General features: G+C 39.1%; 1 protein-coding gene across 2 annotated transcripts in view; it reads left to right on the top strand.

The window, feature by feature from the left end:
• The window catches only part of FARSB (phenylalanyl-tRNA synthetase subunit beta), a 38,428-nt gene extending 17,566 nt beyond the window's left edge, over positions 1-20,862 (top strand). Inside the window, exons 16-17 of one of the 2 annotated variants that reach the window (XM_051626371.1) lie at positions 6,855-7,007; positions 20,584-20,862. In XM_051626371.1, coding sequence (XP_051482331.1) covers positions 6,855-7,007; positions 20,584-20,735 — 305 coding nt within the window. In that variant the 3' untranslated portion in view covers positions 20,736-20,862. The remainder of the gene's footprint in view (positions 1-6,854; positions 7,008-20,583) is intronic. The other variant, XM_051626372.1, reaches the window with a different exon arrangement.
• The last annotated feature ends 728 nt before the right edge of the window (positions 20,863-21,590 follow it).

The raw sequence follows: 21,590 nt of genomic DNA, 5'->3' as shown, positions 1-21,590 counted from the left end.
TGGTTCCATTTTAGTTGTTTTCAAAACTGCAAGTAAGTACATTGCAAATATTTTTAGGCATCTAAATATCCCCTAAAAATCTTGTCAGAATATTGCAAGACTGAAAGGATAAATGCAAGACACTTCAGCATCTAAAAAGAACCTGCTCTAAACTGCTTATGTTGACACACCCATTTTTACTTGCTCTTAATCCGGTGCTGCTTTGTACTGTTATCAGGGATGTAACTTATGGGAGAAACTTCCTGTTGGGAATGTTTTCAGGTGGCATAAATCTTGGGAAGTAGTACCTGTCAAAGGCATGCTGCTAGTACAGTGCCAGAGCTGCAGCCTCACAGTGCTGTGCCAGCTGAAAAGCTGCATGTCTCAAGGCTGAGAACTGCAAGTTGTATTTGCAGACAGATTCTATTCTGGAGAGCTGTAATTCAGAGGAAAATTTCAGGGCCAGGACGTCTAACGAATCTCTTTTCCATCATCTTTAAACAGGATTGCTTGCACTAGTTCTCCAAAATTATCTTCTGTAAAACTTGACAACCAATATGAAGAACTAGATTGCTAGCACAGATACAGGGTGAAGAATGGAGCAAGTCTGTATCTAAAAATGTGTACATAAATAAAAAGCTCGATAGTATAAAATTTCCCCTCTCATCTATAAAAAGATTTTCCTTATCTTTCCACTTTATCCAACTATGCTAAGAAAGTATGGCTGCCTGTGAATTGTTCTGTAACCTTAACTGCTTTACATGAACAGCTGAAGCATCTAGTTCCCGCTTAAGAACTTAACGTGAAATCCTTCCTGTGTTTTGGGGCCTCTTTGCTCTGATTTCACTGGACAGAATCAGAATTTCCAATTATCTTTTTTATCTGGAAAAAATGTATCAAAGTAAAATGCACTGTAAAAATAGATTTCTCAATGTTAAAGTTTGTCTAAAATGTACCAATTAATTTATTTCTGTATGGTATATTAGGGGACAAGGAGTGCACAAGCTACAAGTTTTGAGAGGAAATGTATGCGCACTGAGTTACAACTTTGCGTTTAGTTTTGCCTCTCAGTGAAAAAGGCTGATATTACTTTAAATTCAACAGCTTAAGTTATACTGTTGCTTCATGATCTGGTTTTGGATTTTAGTGGTTGTGTTTAAGGTATCTGGGATCTGCAAAACAAAGGTTTATATAAGGTATAAACAAAATGGCAAGTAAATTGCTTTGCTGATGAAGTTAATTTGTAGATTACTTTTATAAAGAAAAAAAGGCCTTGCCAAGCAAAATAAGCAATTTTAGCAAACCATGTAGACTTTTTTTATTAAATACAGACAGTTTACTGGTGCAACTCTTTCCTTGTTGAGCATGCAATTAGCTAGAATGCAAAAAATGTGGTACAGATGGCAGAAAATCATGAGTATTCTTCAGAACCCAGAGTAAGACTATTTATCTTGGACTAAGGGGTGTTTATTCTGGCTTCATAAAATTTGCAAGTTAAATTGTTACTTTTATTTCGTGGGTGTTAATTGTAGCTCTTGAAGGCTTCCATTTATGTCAATGGCTGCTTAACAGTTTTATAAAGGCTCATTTTGTAGTGTACTTAATTTTGATGGGAGTCATTGCAACAGATGAAAGATAAAGACTTCTGAGGCAGCAGTTTTGTACCCTGTGCTTTTGGGCAGCCCTCTCATGTGTTGAGCACTTGCAGACTGAACAGGATCTGAGATTATTCTAAACACAACACTGAAAACAACTACTGTCTTTCCCAAATATACTTTCAAAATTAAACTTGCTTAATAAATAGCTTGGAAGGGGAGGGGAGCAAGATATAACTGGTAACTCTGCAAACACTGAAAAATATGAGGTTGTCCTCTCACATATGGAATGAGACTTCCTGCAGAAGGCTTATGTCATCAGACTGACTAATTTAATTGTATTATTTCATGATTTTGGCATGCAGAATTTCCAATTAATAATTTAAAAAGTATGGGTCAAAAGAGTACTGACATTAACTGTATTTGAAATGGCATCTTGTAGTCATTCATGTGTGAATGAACGTAGGTCTTTTAAACACACTGGTTTTTAATAAAATACCTTTTTACACAGAACTCATGCCTGCCAAGGTGAACTGAACATACTCCTCTTCAGACATATATGGCAGAAGGGTTCGACATACTAAATTAGCAAAATGTGTGCCAGATTTAATGTAACTAAATGGAACCAAATCTGACCAGAACTGTTTCTTCTCAAGACAGGAGGAAATGTGCTGATTTTGAGTATGCTACACAGCATTTGTGTGCTTAACTTGTAACACTAGATACTCACTTCTGGTAGGAGAGTTACACTAGTTCAGCATATAAATCATTACTTTACACCACCAGTCCTAACAGAGAATGCCCTTTCTCTCCCTTACCACAACGAAAGAAATTAATCTGTTAGAAGTCTCCTCTGACCAGTCCTCTTGGACAATCTGGCAAGCTCATGGTAGCACACATTTAGCACAATTTACATCATTTGTGAGTACAGCTGCTGCCATATTTTGAAGCATTTTTCCAAACTGTCTGGAAGTGTCACTTATATGGAGAAAATAGTTTGCGATTTTTGCGAGGCTGAGAGACAAGTTTAAATGAGCAGGTGCCCCCTTTCAGATCACCAAGTCATTTTTCTGAAGCATCTCTAATCTGGAAGGCAGCAGCATACAACACTGCTTTATCTTCCTCTCTGCTCTTTTGGCTCACATATTCCTAACCAGCTGCCCATCATATTTGAATTGTTTTCAGCAGCATCCCCAGGAAGTGCTTTGAAGTCTCAGAAATACATACATATATACACACACACAAAATTTAGGTTGACATACTTGGCAGGCACATTTAAAAAAAAAAACCAACAAAACACAACAAACTGTTTCATGGCATGACACAAGAGATCTCATAAGTGAGTTATAAAGAACTGAAGCTTTTCTAACATCTGCCAGCTTTTGCCTGCAGTTCCTAATACTTTCTTTTTTTTCTTCCTGTCACTGGTAGTGAATGAACTTCTTGTGTTGTAATAAAACTCTGTAACAGAATAAGTTTTATAACACACCTTTTTTGAATGCTGGGAAATGCATCCTTTCCTTTACCAAGGATTTCTACAGTTGAAAACATGAGGTATAAAATAAAATTGCTGTGTATGTTTATTTCTGATGCTTTAGTTAAGAATAGTGATCTGAGAACACCATCAACTACCTGGTAATAATGAAAGTAAGAGTTAGATAGTTGTCACAGATTCTGCTAGCATCACAACTCTCAGAAAAAGGAAATTAAACTACTGAAGGTCCAGCCCAAAGATTATGCTCTCTTAGGGAAGGAGAAAACATTTTTCTTCTTTTCTGTTGCTCAGTACAACATGAAAATAAATTACCCACCAATCATGACTCTGTTACTGACTGGTATCTTAGTAGAGCTGGGAAACAGAGATACATATGATAGAACTGAACAGCCTGCGTGATCAGACCAGAAATCAGATCTTGTGTTTATTGATATTTTCTCTGTAGCCTTTACTTTTCTGTGTTGCCATTTTATCTTCTGGATTAGATTCTCCAGCATTACATAACACTGCAAATTATTATAATGACAGGAAAAAGCTCCTGAGTGATAAAACACAGACTTACTGCCTCAGAAAGTTTGTCTTTCAGTGACTGATGAGAGAACTTGCAGCTGTGTTGCCAAGTTGCTGCTCTAGAAGTTTGGAATGACTTGGCTCAAGAAAAGCTGTGCTTTCATCCTTTGTGTAGGCTCTGGCTAATGTATTTTGCACTCTTTTTTAATGTGTGTATTTCTAGTCATTTAGTAAATGTTTTCCTGTTTAGTTTTTTATATATTTTTTGTTCCTAAATGGTTAGTTGGAACAATTAAACAAGATGTAAATTTAATTTAAAAATATCTAACACATAAGATACTAGATTAACAGTTTAGGGAATGCACAATGAGTGCTAAAGTTTCTGCTTGTGTTTAAGCTCACTGTACATCAAGCACAAAGATCAGTGATGGTGGGTCAGACCAAAGGCTTGTTCAGCCCAGTAACCTGTCAGTAGCAAAAGCTGAAAGTGGTTGTCACAGGGAAAGCAGGAGAGCAGGTACATGTGTCATACTTCCAGATTGACCCCCTCTTCTCCAGCCATGAGTAGCTCAGGGTCCTCCCAACTCAAAAGTGGTTCTGTGTCTGTAGTAAGAAGTAATAGATTCAACCACTCTGAACTTCCTCTGCCTCCTCAGAGCAGCATAAATTTCAAGCAACCACAAAACCTGCGGGGAAGAAGTTTCACTACTTTACTCTATGCTGCCTGAAGAACCCACTCCTTTTGTTTTGAGCTTTGCTCCGGTTGCTTCTGATATCCCCTATTTTTTGTACTGAATGCAGCAGCAAACAACAGATGCCTGTAGAAAATAATCATCTCTTGAGGTCTGAGGTACTCAGTTCTGATACTTATGTCCAAAACCATGTGGAAGTACAACTTAGACCACAAGTGCAGCTATAACTCCCCTGAAGTCACTGACTGCATAAAGGATCTTCAACCACACTCTTCCTACAAGCTGTATGTAGTACAGTGCCTTTCCTTCTGGGAACACTAAGTCCAGCTGAGAAGTTTCACGGCCAGAGGTCCTGACATACTCAGTGTGAACACAAATTAACTGTAAAGAGTTTAATTGTCCCTGGCATATACCAGATTTCATGTGCTTTTCTTTAGGGCAGTTTTTGGAAAGAAATATGAAAGCCCTATGCATGTTACAGAGAGCTGCCCTACCTTAACTTGCAGACCAGACAGACTTGCTCTTCTTATTCATTCTTCACTGCTGAGGAAGTTCTTACTCCCTCTTTCCCCTCAGATATTACAAGTATTCATAAAGCATAAGGATTTTGGGGTTCACAGAATGACAGAATTATTGAGGCTGGAAAAGACCCCAGAGATCATCAAGTCCAGCCTATGACCTAACACCACCACATCAGCTAGACTGTGGCATCAAGTGCCACATCCAGTCTTTCCTTAAACACCTCCACCACTTCCCTGGGCAGTCCATTCCAATGTCTAATCCCCCTCTCCATGAGGAAGTGCTTCCTAATATCCAACCTAAACCTCCCCTGGAGCAGCTTGAGGACAGGCCCTCTTGTCTTGTTGCTAGTTGCCTGGGAGAAGAGGCTGACTCCCACCTGACTACAACCTCCCTTCAGGTACTTGAAGAGTTATAAGATCCCCGAGTCTTCTCTTTTCCAGGCTAAACAACCGCAGCTCCCTCAGCCTCTCCTCACAAGACTTTCCCTCTAGTCCCTTCACCAGCCTCACTGCTCTCCTCTGGACCTGCTCCAGCACCTCAATATCTCTCCTTAAGTGAGGGGCCCAGAACTGCACGCAGGACTCAGGGTGAGGCCTCACCAGTGCTGAGTGCAGGGAGGACAGTCACATCCCTACTCCTGCTGGCCACACTATTCCTTATACAAGCCAGGATGCCATTGGCCTTCCAGGCCACCTGGGCACACTGGTGGGTTGTGCTGGTTTTGGTTTTTTTTTTTAAGGGAATACAATTGCTGTTAGTAAATACATTTCCTCCCTATATCTAATCACTGCAAAGTGGAAAAGAAAGATGAGAATGTCCATCTAGACATGAGCAACTAGGAGACTACAGAAGCCAGAAGACTCTCTAGAAAGAGAAGAAATTGACACATGAAAATCTGGGTCAAACCCATTGTATGTCAATATTACAAAGCAGCACAGGACAGAAGGAGATCAGTTGATGACTCACAGTCCATCGTGTGTGTGTGTGTGTGTGTGTGTGTGTGTGTGTGTGTAAGCTGCTCTTTGACTAGCTTAGCCTGACTGGGTGTGCTGGGAGCACCTATCCTGCCTGACAGAAGCATGTTAAGTGGGGGATGGTCAGAAGACTTCCTTCAGAAGTGCAGGTCTGGTCCAAACTGAAATGCAGTGTATGTACTTAAGGTACTTCCAAAGCATGAGTGTCCAAAAGGAGAGGACAGTCACATAAAAAGTGTTCTGTGGTTTCAGGAGGCTTTGCCTTTGCTCACCAACCTTGCTGAGCACATGCTTGCACTTTAACCTTGAGAAGATAAAAATCTGAAACCCATAAATGAGTTCACTACAATAATCAGTATTTTGAATTTCTAACTAGCTGGCAGCTGTGACAATCCACTTGTTACTCTAGTCTTAGACAATTCCTCTCAAAAAGTGTAAATGTTGAATCCAACAATGAGTAAAGCTTCAAAGTAGGCCACAGTAGTCCTAGAGGACATATATTGCAATGGTGTAGACTAAAGGTACAAGTATAACAACATACTACCACAAACTCACTTTGAAAGTTTGAAAAACTTATTTTGATGAAATACTGTAAGAAAACTTAGAGCAGAGAGGAAGCTGGGTTTTGACTTAAGGGTCTGTCCAGAGTGGGAGACACGTCACAGTCTCCAGTTGGTGCAAATTAGCACATTTTCCACAGCCACTTGGTTGGGGGAATATGTCCAAGATACTCATGAAAAGCATAATTTGTGATCTGAAATCCAGTGTGAACTGACAACATATCACAGATCACCGTGCTGACCTTGTTACTTGCTTCAAGTTGTGGGCTAGTTGTTTTGCACTGGTGCTTATTCTGCAGCTGAGTTCTGTATACATTGAGCCTTCCCACCAACATCACAAGTTTCTTGATCCTTACTGAGTATTTGCATTTTGGCTAGTCTGTATTTAATTTCTTTGACACTTAACTATATGCTGAGTACCTGTCACTGTGGAAAGATACTTGTATGTAAAAACCCCATTTCCTGCCTTCAATCTTTCTTTACATTTCTGACCGTTTCCCAGATAACATAATTGCTTCCTTCTTCAGATGTAGGTGCAAGAAACTACAGGCATTTCTGTGCAGTTTATTACAACAAGAGCCCAGGGTTTGAGATTATCCATGGTTTGCTGGACAGGGTCATGCAGCTTCTTGAAGTACCACCAAATGAAGAGAATGGCTACACGATCAAAGCAACTGAAGGTAAGGAAGGCAGAGCTTCAGTGTGCAGCAGAGGTTCTTCTGGAGCTCCAATGTTCCTCTATAATGAGGTGAATTTACAATATGAGGTTGTTTTCAGCAGTAGGCACAAAGGATTAATATTATTATATATGCTAACACACTGTGGTATAAAGAAGAGGCATTAACTGATTTTAAAATCAGATTGCTGTCTTTCTGTGAGCTATTCTGAGTAGTTTTGAATTAATTCCAGGTTGACAGCTTTTTAAGGAGACTTAGAAGTGTATGCTGTGAGCTTCACACACTGTTTATAATTAATTCATCTGCTGATTGCAAGGGTAGATAGGAATTCACTGAATTCATGAATATGCCAGATACCCACTGTTTCCTCTTTGGCTAACAGTGCCTGGAAAAGATAACTTCTTAGACTCCATCTTTTAATTTATAGCTTTACCTATGGTTTCTATTAATATGTAACTTTTTATATATGTTTGTATGAAGATACACATCTTATATCTTTTATTCAAAGACCTGCTGTCTTAAAGACTGAACCTGCTGCTTAGACAAGTAGTTGTATAACAGCCCTTTTCCTTCTCCATACAGGGTGAACTGCACATGAATTAAAAATAACCTTAAGTGCAAAATTCCTCTGTGTATGTGCATATGTGTGTAGGAGAGAAAGCAGGCAGGTTGACCCCATTACTTCATTGAGAGAGCATGGGTTGATGCACCAGTAACTACTCTACTCTGCTACTTAAAATAACAGCCTAGTAAATACAGTATAGAAAAGCAAGACTGCAGGGACAGTAGAGTAGCTATGATTGTACTTACACATTGGTGTTCAGAGACATGAGACACTGCTCAAAAGGACTCAGCATGAAGAAGTGCCTCCATTCTGCACTTACCAGAACAAGTTGCACCCAGAGAAACTCCCTGACAGCCTGACCCAGCTTACCTATTCATAGAAATTTAATGAAGAATTAGTAACTGTCCCTGTTTTGCAGTGTGCTGCCACAATGCCAAGCACAACACTTCAACTAAGTGGTCTTGTAGCACTTTAATGCACGTTTGTACCATACATTTTGACACTGTTTTCCCCCCCACACTTTGAGTACTATTTTGCTCAGTATTATTTAGGCAGACTTTCAAAGAGTTTATTAGAATATTATTAATATAATTCCCAGATCAACCAGAGGAATGTTTAAACAGTTGTACTTCTTGTTCTAGTTCTACCAAGTAGAAAACAGGTAATAGCAACCTTCTTATTTGGAATGGGGGGGATGCAGTAAGGAGGGCTGGAAGATCCTCTGGGAGCTGGGTACTCAGGCTGAACTGTTAAGATTATTTTTCAAAGCTCTTCTGTTTGGAATAGACAAATCAAGAGTTTGCTTTAGTACTGAAAATATTTGCAAGCATTTTCTATTCTGTACTCAGGCATTTCAGGGATGTATGCCTGGCTTCAAGTAACTGGAAAGAAAAGAAAATAATCCTAACACAGTGAAAAGGTTCTTTCTAGATACTAGTGCTGTTTAGTGTTCCTGGTGCTGTGGGATTTGTAATGCCCATTCAAAATCCCTGCATTCCCATCACATTACTGCACAGCCTAACTAGTGTAAAGGATGGATTATTCCTTGTCACATGCACTATATTAGAAGAAGTTTGTGACTTCTGACGCTAGACAAAGTGCCTACTAATTTATTTTTCACCACTGCTTCAGAAAATCTCCTGGGATGACACCCTAAATTCCTGGCAGTTCTCCCAACATTGGAATTTAACCTTGGCAACAGTGCAGGTGGCTGAAACTCTAGTGCCAGAGTGAGTGCAGTGTCACTGCACCAACTGACTTCACTGACAGAAGTGGTTGGAACACAGTCATTTGGGGAATTTTTTGGTTGTTTTTGTTTGGGTTTGTTTGTTTTTAAACTTGCTTCACAGTCTGGCAACTAACCATGTGTGAGAGAGAAAATGTCAGATGATGGGGTAAGGTCAGTTGCTGAATGAAAAAAAGAGGTACCTTGTAGCATCTGAAGAGGCTGCAGGGTGCTGAAATAAGTCAGAACAGGGTGAGTTACTTCAGTGGTTTTAAATCAGGACAATAAGCATGGCATGGATTTTTAGATGCATCTTTATGGAGCGTGCTCTTTTATTGCCTGTGCCAAATTAAAATTTGTACAGTGAGAAATGGGTTTATCCTATGGCTGATTTAGGAAATTCCTAGATACTTTCTGTATGTGATCTGGAGCAAAACTTGAGACTAATAAGCAGCACTGTGCAAAGGTAGGGTTTTAATCCAGGTGTTTATTTCTCATGCAACTGATAAAAATAATTCCATTGATTATTGGAAAAAAATACAGGGGAAAGTGTTGGTTTAAATTAATAGGATAGAGATGGGCACATAGTTGCCTCTTCCAAATTCACTTTGAAAAATGAAATGCCTGTGCTATAGTCCTGTTTGGTCCATATGTGCAGATCATGGCTATTTAAGCTCCTTCTGTTCTCCCAACACCTAAGTGCCCTGCGATGTGACCTTAAGGTCAGAGGCTTTTTGCCTTTATAGCAACACCTGTGAAAAAAATACAGATGCTAGAAAATATGGGTGAAATTGTGATGTTCCCCTGGCCCTTGCACTGTGCTTTGGTGTAATTTGAGCCGGGTAGTAAATGGAGAAGAGCTGTTTAGAGCAGCCTTAAGGAAGAGAGGGTTTGAGTGACTGAATTCAAGGGTTTCAGCATACATTTGGCATTCAGTGCTTTTCAGCTTCTTAAAGTTACTAGTGGAAATTGTTCTTCCTTATTACCACTAATACAGAAAATTACAAAGTTTTAGAGACAGAACTCTTGAAATGCTACCCACTGTCTTAAAATGCACTGAATGGGCTTTTTGATACATTAATGAATCCTACAATTACTGGCATAGGAAAGCATTTTGCTTTTTTCTTTGTTTTATGGTATATGCATCCATAATCAAATGTAGATTAAAATGAGTATGATTATTGCATCAATCCTTAAATTTGTTTTTCATTTTGTATTTTATACAAAAAGTTTTGTATAAAACTCTTGACATTTTAACCAGCTCCATACAATTGATAAAAGGTAAAAAAAGCATGGTTGTGTATGATTAGGAGGTGAACAAAAAACCAAACTTTTCAAACAATAAAAAGGCAAGTAGGAAGAGCCAACAAATTTGGTCATATGTTGTCAGGTAATTTAATAAAATTATGTATTTTTTTAGTTGACTTTCACTGGTTTCAGTTCCCTTGAATTGAAAACTAAAGGCATTTTGATAATTATATTGGAAATTATTCTTAATTTCAAGTTTTAATCTCTGCAGAGAGAGGTATGTTTTCTGCAACATTTTGGTCACTTTTTGCTTCTGGATGAATATCTGAGATTACTATTTTCTTACAGAAATCTGGATCGTGATAACAGGAGGCAATGTTAGTCATGGGACTTGGATCCACAGTAAAGTCTTACTTAGGCTAAAAAGAATAAAAAAGGTCTTAGTAAATAACTGACTGTGGATTCTGTAGGGCAGTGTTCAAAGGAGTGGTGTGAAGTGTGAGGTGTAATTATCCTCACTCACATTGTAACGTTTAGAATGACTGTCCCTTGTTTAAGGAAAGGACTCCTAGTTTTGCAGTGCCTTCTGAGAGTCTCTGCACTTTGCAAATGGCAGTTAATTGGGTGCAAATTGTTTGAAAAGGGAAAATATAATCCATATTTTGTGGAAGTGAAACAATTTGACAGATTCACAGAAAGTGTTAAAGGTAAATCTGTGCATCCATAGTGCCTCACTGTCTGCCCACTGCCTTCCCTGCCAAAATTAGTATTTGATGAAACCACATTCACTCATGTGAAAACAAACAATCCCCAAATAGCATGAGCTTGTGACGTGAGCTACTTTTTTTGTACATTATTGGTTCTTGTGAATTTCAGCTAACCCTTGGGTGGTTTTGTTTTTTAAGTAAATGTTCATGCCCTTCATTCTTTTGGGGTAATCAGCAGCTTAGTAAAGCTGGGAAGTCAGCCCACTTGTGTTCAACATAAATGTTACTTAAGAAATGCATACTGAGTCTTGCTTCCTTCAGTGATTGACAGTTATCTTTCTAAAAGAAAGAAAAAAAGAGAAATTGCACTCCCTTTCTTTTAACTGCCCTTATTTAATTAAATGAATGTAGTGTTAAAGTGTAGAAAATTTTAATTCCACAGTAAATCATGTTAATAGCTTCTCATTTAGTAGGGTTTAGCTGTGAAATTAGAGGTGTAAGTTATTGCCATAACTAAGTACATAATAAACATTTGCTTTTATAATCACAATTTTATGACAAACAACTTCAGAAGAAGATTAAGACTGTGAACTTCAAATCAGAAGAGTGAAGTCTGGCAATAATTCTGAGCTGTGTGTATAGAATTGAACCCCAGCATCCGTCTCTGGTGACCAATTTAAATTGGGAGATTGCAACATGCACAGATGTTTAGTACTTTTCTTGAACTTGGCATTATTAACACCCATTTTATTTTAAGGAACTGTAGCTTGACTGCTCTTAATGGCAATTTGGGACTTTCCAGTCTTGGCAGACATTTCATTGTTCCTGAATGTCAAAAAATGTGTATTTACTCACAGATAACTACAGGAAATATTCCTGTTTTTCTATGAAGCCTCCAAATATAATTTGTGACATACTAAAAGATATCAGTCAGTTCTCAGTCCATTTCATTAGCATTCAAAAATAGACACGTTATAGGTGGTATAGCATCCTGGCAATTGCATTTATAGTCTTTCAAATTACAAGTTTTGTAGATAAGATTTGTTTGACAACATCTGTTTGCATTAAAAAGACATACCAGCTGGTAATTGACTGTATTCGTGTCCTCTGAATTTCACCTTTGCCAGTTCTCACAATTTTTTCTCACCTGGCATCAATCTAGATTATCCAACTTGGAATATTGGCACCACCATTAACATTTTTATAGTACTACAGAATTCCTAGTATTTTTTTTCTGTAAGTTAACAGCAGTAGGCAAGATTATTTTCTTTTTTTTTTTTTTGAGAGTTGCACCATCATTCTGGTGCCTAAGACTCCTAACATCTCAGAAACATCCTAGTCCTGCTACATGTAATCAAAATATTCTTCATTTTTTCAATAAACTGGAAGATACCTTATTTTAGTCAAGAACACCTTTTTTTTTTCCCCCAGATGAAAAGAAATACTGACTGTAAACTTAGACATTAAGGTCCCTTCCAACTCAAAAAATTCTGTGATTCTGTGACATTTGTCTCACATAAAAATTCAACCAGTCTTGTTAGCAGATAAAAGTACTCTACCTACAGTTTGTTTCTAATGTTCTCAAATATATATATATCTTTCTAATGCTGTCTTTATTGCTGCCAGTTATTAAGATTTCCTAATTTATTCTGTTTCCTGATGAATTTTCAGCCATTGTTATTAATCACATTTTAGGAAAATAATTTATTTTTGCTTGTAACAAACTTTCCTGATTTTGACCACTTTCAGTCCAGCACTGAATATGGTATGGAGAGGGTTTTAGCAAAAAATGTTCCTGGTTTCTTTTGTGAATCTGGTACTACTCACTTATCAAGTAAATTGTTCCCCTAGTCTTCCACTACTATTTTTCTTTTTAGTATTCTCCCCCCCCCCTTCATAGTCAGAGTCACAAATTAACACCACCAAGAGGCAAGGACAGTTTTGTTTTTTTTAATCCAACTGATCTTAGTACTACAAAATATATGACCCTGGTTCTGCAATGTTTTTTTCAGAGTTCCAGCACTGATCATTACAAGGGCCTAACTGTAAAGCATCTTGCGAAACTGGGTGTTTATCACTAGTTCATGTGGCTTTTCCAGTGTTTGGGCACTACTTGGAAATCTAATTAAAATCCTAATTAATTTCTTATTTTCTCTTGAGCAGCATCAAAAGAGCTTAGTTATGTGAAGAACTACAGTTCTAACAACTCAAAATTAAATTAAATTATCTAATAAAGTGGGTGGAGCTGCTCACTTAATGTCCCTTTTAATTGCCTAATATTGCTGCTCTTTATTTCTTTCCTGTAAATACAGGAATTTAGATTTATAGGAAGCAAACCCCTGCAAATCTAGGCCAAGTTTATTTCTGTCTTAGCAAGTATCTTACCACACTAATGCTGATGTCTCAAATTTGGTTATAAGTGGATTAACAAGGAGGTACCTGGCACAGAGATGAACCAGGAGAGTTGCTTATATTATTTAATTAGCCAAAGTGGGCATCTACAATTTTTTAATGCTCCTTCTCAATACCCTTAAAGTATAATCTGTTTGCACAACCCTTGTCCCCAGAAAGGATGTATCAGGGGAAAAGTACATTATCATGTTTGACACATTTTTTTCTCCTCCACTTATGAAATCTAAAAGCTCAATACAAGAACAAAGAAAATATTAGTCTCTCAAATTCAGAAGATTATTTCAGTAGAGAAACTCCTTTGAATTGACTAATTTAGAAGTACATTTCCTATAGTATATATAATAGCAGGCAGAAAAAAAAACTGTGGTAACACATTTTCAGGAGGGGGGTGTGTTAAGTCAACTTGTAAAGAGACACAAGCTATCTTATCTTCCTCTTTTTGCTAACAGTAACTAATAAAGATGACAGTGTTCTTCCTGTTGCATTTTATTCTGACAGATTAGTGGTGCTCCAAAAAGTAGCAGCATTTCTCCTGACAGACTGCATTTTCTACCAGTTTTTGTCAGCAACCAGAAACATCTAAACGATTGGCATGTGTGATCCTGAGCTCAATATGTTAATTTATTCTCCCTGCCATTAATTCCTAGTGCTTCTGCTATTCCTTTACTGGGAGGACTCAATTTAATCCTTCCCCCCCACCCACAAGGCAGCTACCTTTTTGCAATTATACATCCTAACAGGTCTAACAGATAAAAGTCTTCCTCGCATCAAGACTTTTAAACCTCTGGCATCACTTCCATTCTATAATAGAGAATTAGGTAATTTCCAGTTTTTCTGCCTCCTAACATTTTGAGATAGAAAGTTACTTCTTAATCATAAAATGTATTGTCAATGTTGCAGAGCTTTCTCAAGGAAGGAGAGAATTCATCCAAGCCAGTAGCAGAAATAGCAGCAAATTGCATGTCTGTTTTCTCAGTGAAGCGGGATGGTGCCCAGCAGTGAGGGTTAGGGTGCAGGTCTGGCTTCACTGGCTTCTCCACACTTGCCTGGTGCCACAGCTTGATCCTTTGATTCTGTTGTCACCTCCTGCACAGCCTGCTGTGGCTAGAGGCCAACTAAGTGTCTTTAAGCTTTCATTTTCACTACAATATAAATGCTAGCAACTGCCATCACGTTGAATAGTTAACAGTTAAATAGTTAACAGCTCATAGTTAAACAGCTCTGATCTGGTTTGATTTTTGAACTGCAGTATGGACACAGAGGGTCTCATTGAATCTCACATACGTTTTCTAGCAGACATGTGCAAGATTTTGGCTCAAACTTTTGGATCAATATGAATGCAAGATCCTAAGATGAGCATTGCCCATGGTGGGGGAATTGACTTTGCCTTCTTGCTTGTGGTGTGTGTGTTAGAAAGTAGATAGCAGCAAAGTGCTGGAAGGCAGGACAGCTTGATCTTGGACATGTAGTGAGCAAAGAACATGCAAACTAGCCATGACATACTAAATAAGACTTGCAGACTGACTTTGTGCTGGTTCTTGTTCCTCTCAAATGCTTGTATGAAAGCAGAGCCTAAAAGCCATAGTCTGCTGCCTTACTGTGCATACATACAGTATGTTATGTGCCCTACCATAAAGAATACGGTTTATTTTTCCCCGTTTCTGACAAATGCAGATGTTTGCAAGGATGAATTATTCCTTTAGATATTTAAAGAAAAATAGAAAGTTACAGAACATTAAGATATTAATTGTTTCAATATTCAAAGCTGTGTGTTCTCTAACTCACGTGAACTGACAAGACATCTTAAAGAAGCTTTTTTTGGGATTAGGAATTCTCTGTTTCATAAACAGCTGTGACACAGTATCAGCTTAGGTTTGTGACTTTTAGACAGGACCAACTATAACGTTTCAGATAAATCTGGATAAATCAGATAAAACTGACCGTAAAAAAAAAAGATTAGCTGTGTAATGGTAACTGTGCAGTGCAGCTGAACTCCAGAGCACAACTGCCACACAAATGCAAATTTACTAAGGTTTATACCCAAACAGAGATTTCTAGAAAAACAAATAGAATTTAATGGATTTCTTTCTAGGTTTCCTACTCAAGGCTGCTTTTTCTGTACACATTATTTAAGCAGCCACGCTGGTACTCCAGTGCTGAGTATGTGAAATCCTGTTAGCCAGATCAGGGACCCAACATGTCTGCTTTCCTTGGCCTCAGCATCCACCCAGGATGTGGAGGTTGTTGTGGCACTGCGTTAGTCAGGTGTTACAAATGAGGAAACTGAAGTTAATAAATACCCACTGATCACACAGTATGTTTGGTTTTTTGTTTTTGTTTTGTTTTTTTATCTGGACATTAAAATACATGGGGAGAGAACTGCTGACATTGTGCAACTTAAAAGAACAATTGCTCTCTCATTGTGTTCCAAATGCAAGATTTGAGACATCCATGATTTTAAAACATAGCTGAAGGTAAATCATCTCACATTAAGACAGGATTTTGAGGTTGCTGTTGCTTTGCATAAGGTTCTGGAAGCCTGCCTGCACAGTGTAATTGGGCAAGGAAAGGTAATTAATTGCCTTTTAAAATACTTGCTGATCTGGTGATGGCCTATAACTCTGCACTTGAGCATATTTGCCAAAAGAAGAAATGGTTGAAAACATGAAGAACCTGATCCTAAAACCAAAAACAACCTCCAGCCTCACAAAACTAAATCCTCTCCTGTGTAGCACAAGTAAAATACTTCACAGGTGAGCCACAATGCAGTAGTGAAAGGACAGCTGGAGTAAGTAAAGGGATGAAGAATTAAGATGAAAGAATTTAGACGTCAGGTGAGCTCTGCTCTATTACCTTCTTAAGCTTCAGCTTCCGATGTTCCTTCAAATTATAGGAACAAACCATGGGTTTGGGAGGCTTAGTGCAACTGTAGGCTTATAATACTTTAATCTATTCCTTTTTGAAAAGGAGGGAGAGTAAGGCAGAGAAAAGAAACTGTGCAAGGTGTTTGACAACAAAGAGTGCCGGGACCTCTGAGCTTTTTGAGGGTCAATTAGCCAGAAAATGTGCTAAAGACTACATGCTCTACTGGATTATTGGCCAAAGAATTACCCCAAAGCAATCAAAGTGGCCCTGTTGCCTGACTAGAGGGAGGCAATTACAGATTTTTGAAGATGTGCTACAGAAGCTTTAATTAAAGGTATTATTTCTACATCACTGAACAACGGAAATTAAATTCTTACTTGCAGCCATGAGAAGTAGCTTTTGTCTTTTGCTGGTGTGTAGTATGTCAGCATAAGACATGGCTGGCTTTGGCATCTCTTCTTTAGGAACACATCTTGCATTTCACCCCACCTCTTCTTGTAACCACTAATTATAGTCATACTGAGAGGTGGCTTTCCATTGCTAGACCTTCTGGCATTGTATAGGTCTCTATCAACAACAATACAAACTCTCACTAGATTTCAAGATGAAGTTAATCGAGTACTCTTTGTGTGTAGAGCTGAAAGGTTAAGCTATATAAAAAATGTATAAACCTGTTATCCTTAAAATTGACAGCACAGTAAGTTTTTTAATTAATTTTGCCTCTTGAAGTTCTTGATGGTACTACCCACCAGACCTTCAAGAGCAGCCTTTCAATAGAATTGCACCAGCAGCAAACACAGTCCCTCCCTTGCACACCTAGTGGTAATGGTGCCTCCAGGTGCACTTCAATGACTGGTGAGAACTTTCTTCAGGAAGACCATGGTCTTCACAACCATACCATTCTTGGTGATATTACATACACAGACAGGACAAACTCTATTATCAACCTTCAACTCGTGCTCAAAAGCTGCAGGTCACAGCTGTTGACTTCTCTGGAAAGGCACACTTTGGACTCCTTTTGGCATCAAGACTTTACTGAAGCTTAAGAGCATAGAGCTTCAGTTTATGGTGCAGTTTCTTCAAATGAGATAACAGTGCGTGTGTTTTTTGCTTATTCCCCATATGTGCAAGCAGCACAAGGACATCTTTCATACAGCCATTACTCTTACTCTAAAGCTTTACGATTTACTTCAAGAGCTGACATGATAGTCCAGTCCATAACACAAGCTTTGCTAGAAATTTAAAGCACCATTGCTACTTACTTGATAATACAATAAACATGGAAATTTTGGGGGGAAAAAAGTCCTTACCTTCGTTTCCTGGCTATTTTGGGAAAGTCTTTGGTTTTCTGTTCTGCCTTATGGGTTACTCAGATCTTCCCATGACCTAGAGCTTGTCCTCAACACACTGAAGTTCCTCTAACTCAGGTCTCCTTTTCTACTGGTGGTTGGTCCCTCAGTCAAAGCACTCCCCCCAGCTGCAAAATGCTGGTTTTTCATTCCCCCCCTCCCCCCTTTCTGATCAGATTTTTCATGTTTCTTCTGAGTTTTGTCTTTATGTGCCCCCCTTTCAATGTCTGATTTTTTTTTTTTAATCTGAAAGTTGCATTTGCTCCCAGTCCTGGCAACCTGACAGAGATACAGGAACCAACAACACCCAGTCTCAGGCATGAGCCAACCTCCTGCTTGAACCACATGTGTGGTCAAGTCACTAAGATGAAGACAACTTTAGATCCCCCATCTGTGGGATGCAGTCTGGAGACCCTTTTGGCAGGCAGGAATATATTATGAAGCATTCTGTAGTGCAGCCAATTATCATAATAATAGTTTCATTATTAACCAGAGTTCATAAACTCTTGGTAAACCTGTTCCTCAGCTCATGTTTCCTTGGTGCAAGAGCCAAGCATTAGCTGGACAGATGGGGATCCTAAAGCTTTTAAGAGGTTCTTTCATTTTTATTTGCTTTTCTGGTCTCTTCCCATCACAGGATAGTGCCCTGCCAGTGCCATGCCTGCAAAGCAGCAGGCGCACTAGCCAGTCCCCTGTGAAGAAGCCAGCATTCCAAGGTTGGCTTAACTAGAAACGGAGAGGTAGTTTGAAGGTCCTGTTTCCTGCACTTTGGGGAGCTAAATATCCCCCCTTGGTATTAATCATGTATTAATGATTATAATGTATAATCATATTAATCTTCTTTGCAAGGAATCACAAAGCTAAATAAATAACATCATGGTCCGGCATCAGTTGCTGCATATGAGATGGAAAATGTGGCTGTGGCATTCAGAGCCACACTGAATGGATGGTTTCATGGTAAAGGCTTCAGCCAAACCAACAGCTTGTCCCACCCTCCTCCCTTCACCATGTGGAGAGACACTGGGGCCCTGGTGATTAACTGATTGAGTTCACTTGTGCTGTGAAGCTGTGCTGTGAGCTCTTGGTAAAGGGATATATTTTATCAGTGCTCAGGTTCTAACTAATGTAACACATCAATTTATGGCAGAACCGTGAAGATACTTAATAGTTTTCACGTGGGTTTCATGAATTGCCAACAGTTTTCAAAATTTATCACAAATGCATATTTAGTTAAATGCAAGGGAACTTACACACAGGTTTGGCTAAAGAATGGCTTTGGCGGCTGTAGTACTCCTCTTCCAGCAAGGCAGCTGCTGCTAACACTTCAGCAGCCTTGCTGTTAGAAATTCAGCTGAGGAGTATGGGATGTGCACAGACTCTTCCTGCTCCTTGCTACTGGGGTGGGCAGAAGACAGCCCCTTATTACACCCAGCACCTGAACTGGCCTCCCCAGGAAACCTGTGGTTTGATGTTAGCTCACTAAGTGTTATTAGGTGAGACATTAACAAGAAAAAACGTGTAGCCGTTAGAAGAATGCAGTGATACTGATTTGGCAATAGATTGGCTCAGTGCAGTATTTTAGACCCCATCCAGATGCCTAAAATTAGTCTTAAAACAGTTAAGTCTCATGGTATAACTGGGACTAGATGTGCAGAAGATAAAGTAACTTTCCCAAGGCTACACACAAGGCAGCTCAGAAGAAAAGTCAGACTCACAGCTTTTTAACTAAGCATATTGTCAAAGCTCCTTTTTTCCTGTAAGTTTGCAGTGGGATACCATGCCAGCATTATTAACTTGTGCTGTGTTCTTGCTCTTGTGCCAGCTTAAGCTTACAGTCAAGTTCCTAAAAGAAAATAACTGTGTGCTGCTCACATCCAGGGTACAATACCAGCTTTATTCACAAATAGGAAAGCCTTTGCCACTAACTACAAGGGTACTTTATTTTTAGGTTACGTTTTCACCCACAATCAGCAGAGTGATCTGAATGCACCACATTTGTTTCTTTTCTAAATTTGTCAGGTTTTATTCTAACACTTGTTTTGAATAGTGCAGCTTGGCAGTGGCAAGTGGCTGGTTTGGTTGGAGTCGCGTGCCACCAACATCCAGGGGCTGGATCATCCTGTGTAAGGAGGTGGTCTGTGCTCGTAGCTAAGACTAGAACTGGCTGATTTGAAAGACACTGGTTCAGAATATTCTTGGTAACAGCCTTTAAGGTAACATTACTATGATAATTTATGACTCCTGTCAGATTTCACAAGGCAGCCAAAATTGAAGTACACATTTAAGTTAATTTGCACTTCCAGCACAATGAAGAGACCTAATTGCTGTTCTTACTCTTGTAGCTGCCAGTTATGACTACAGATCTCACAGGAGACACTTCTTAAATGAACTATTTCCATTGGAGAGCTAACAAAGAATATATCTCTGGGCCTGTCCACCAGTGATCTGTGTCATGAAAGTGTTCCTGCAGTCTGAAGTTCATTTGGCCCTTTATTGCCTTTTTTAAATAGCACCTTGCAAATGCAGTAAAATGTCCTGGGCTGATCCTGAACCTTAAACAGCATTTGGAACAACCAGTGGCCATGGCCAATTCAACTACACTTTTGTTGTGTTTTTGTTTTTTTCAATCCAAATAACATTTAAGAGTTGGGGCTTGGTTTGAGGTAAGAGGAAGATGATCTTCAACTTCGAGCTATTAATTGTTCCACAGTTTTACAGTATATATGAAACTGCTTAAAAGCTCTTCTCCAGATGAGGAATGTAGGTTATCTCTAATTATGTGACATGTAATCAAGCGTGACATGCCTACTTATCTCTAAGATGACAGCAAGCTTTATTTCCTTAAACAGAGTAAGGTGGGGAAACATTCAGGTGTTAAAAAGAGCCTAAAGCCTGTAAAAGTTCTTTATTTCACCATCCCTCTGCCTTGACTTATCTGTGCTAATTTCTATTGCAGGAGTAACTTAGTTTAAACAACTGGGGCGTGAAAAATGCCCATGCCTTGGGCTTCACACCTTATTTTTAACTCGGAAGTGTTTCCTCATTCTCTATCAATCATAACAATTGTTAATGCAAGAAAGTGAGAGCCTCTTCTTAGCATCTCAGCACAGAGAAGGGTTTAATACTGAGAGCTTTGTTCTCCATGTTAAATGCCTACTGACTTTTTTGGCCCGGAGAAATATTGATTTTTCTCTCACTTTCTTCACAGCCTCTGCTTTCTTTCCTGGTCGCTGTGCTGAGATCTTTGCCAAAGGTCAAAGCATTGGGAAACTTGGAGTCCTACACCCCGATGTTATCACCAAGTTTGAGCTCACCATGCCATGCTCTGCCCTAGAGATCAATATTGAACCCTTCGTGTGAAGATGGGACTTTGATCCTGCTCCGCCTGGCCACTGTCATGTGCAGCACCCTCTACTCCTTTGTCTTTCTCCGCAGGGGGCATCTGCTTGTGCTTTTATATTCCAATAAACTAGAAAACCAGCCTGGCTCCCTGGGTAAATGTATTCCTTACAGCACGATATGGTGAACTTCTGCAGGGTATGAATGTGGCATCTCAGACTAGGCTGTGCCCCCAATATTTTTAAAGGGCAAGGGGGGAAGAAAGAAGTTGGGTGAAAGCCCAGTGTTTTACTAGAGAAATGTAATGGCAGAGCCCATGATTAGTTTTCAAAATCAGAAATGTTCCACAGACACAGCTTCATACTGTAACTGATTATGGCTGCATAACAGGAATCTCATTCTTTTCTTATTGCATGAAATAAGATAATTGATTAGAGCAAATGTTGAGTGAATGTGAGCAGAACTAAGGAGTTGAGCTTTTATTCTGTACGGTTGTCATGTGCTCATCAAGGGCTGGGGGAGGAAAATAAACTTGTTTCATGAAAACCAGTTATTTTGTAAGCACGATATGTGTAATATCTGCTTCCCTGCTCCAGACATAACTGTTGATCCTTTATCATTCCAAATTCAGAAAGGGGAGGGGATGGAATTAAATTTTTTCATGGCTGATGTAAGCGTAGTGGTTTTTGAAGCTCCACACCAAATTGGGGAAATGCATTTAAGAGCACATGCCAGTGGTCTTTTGCATTAAGAGCTGAAAAATATCAAAGCCTTTGCCTGACTGAGGCTGGCATATTTGTCTGCAGAAGTTAGCCAGGTCCTGCTGCACTCACATAGCCCCACCAGTGGCTTTTTGAACCCCAGCTGCACAGCAGG

Source organism: Apus apus, chromosome 8, assembly GCF_020740795.1.
Source record: "Apus apus isolate bApuApu2 chromosome 8, bApuApu2.pri.cur, whole genome shotgun sequence".
Classification (NCBI taxonomy): domain Eukaryota; kingdom Metazoa; phylum Chordata; class Aves; order Apodiformes; family Apodidae; genus Apus; species Apus apus.
Note: the sequence above shows the minus strand (reverse complement) of the source record. Positions and strands in the feature narration are given on the sequence as shown.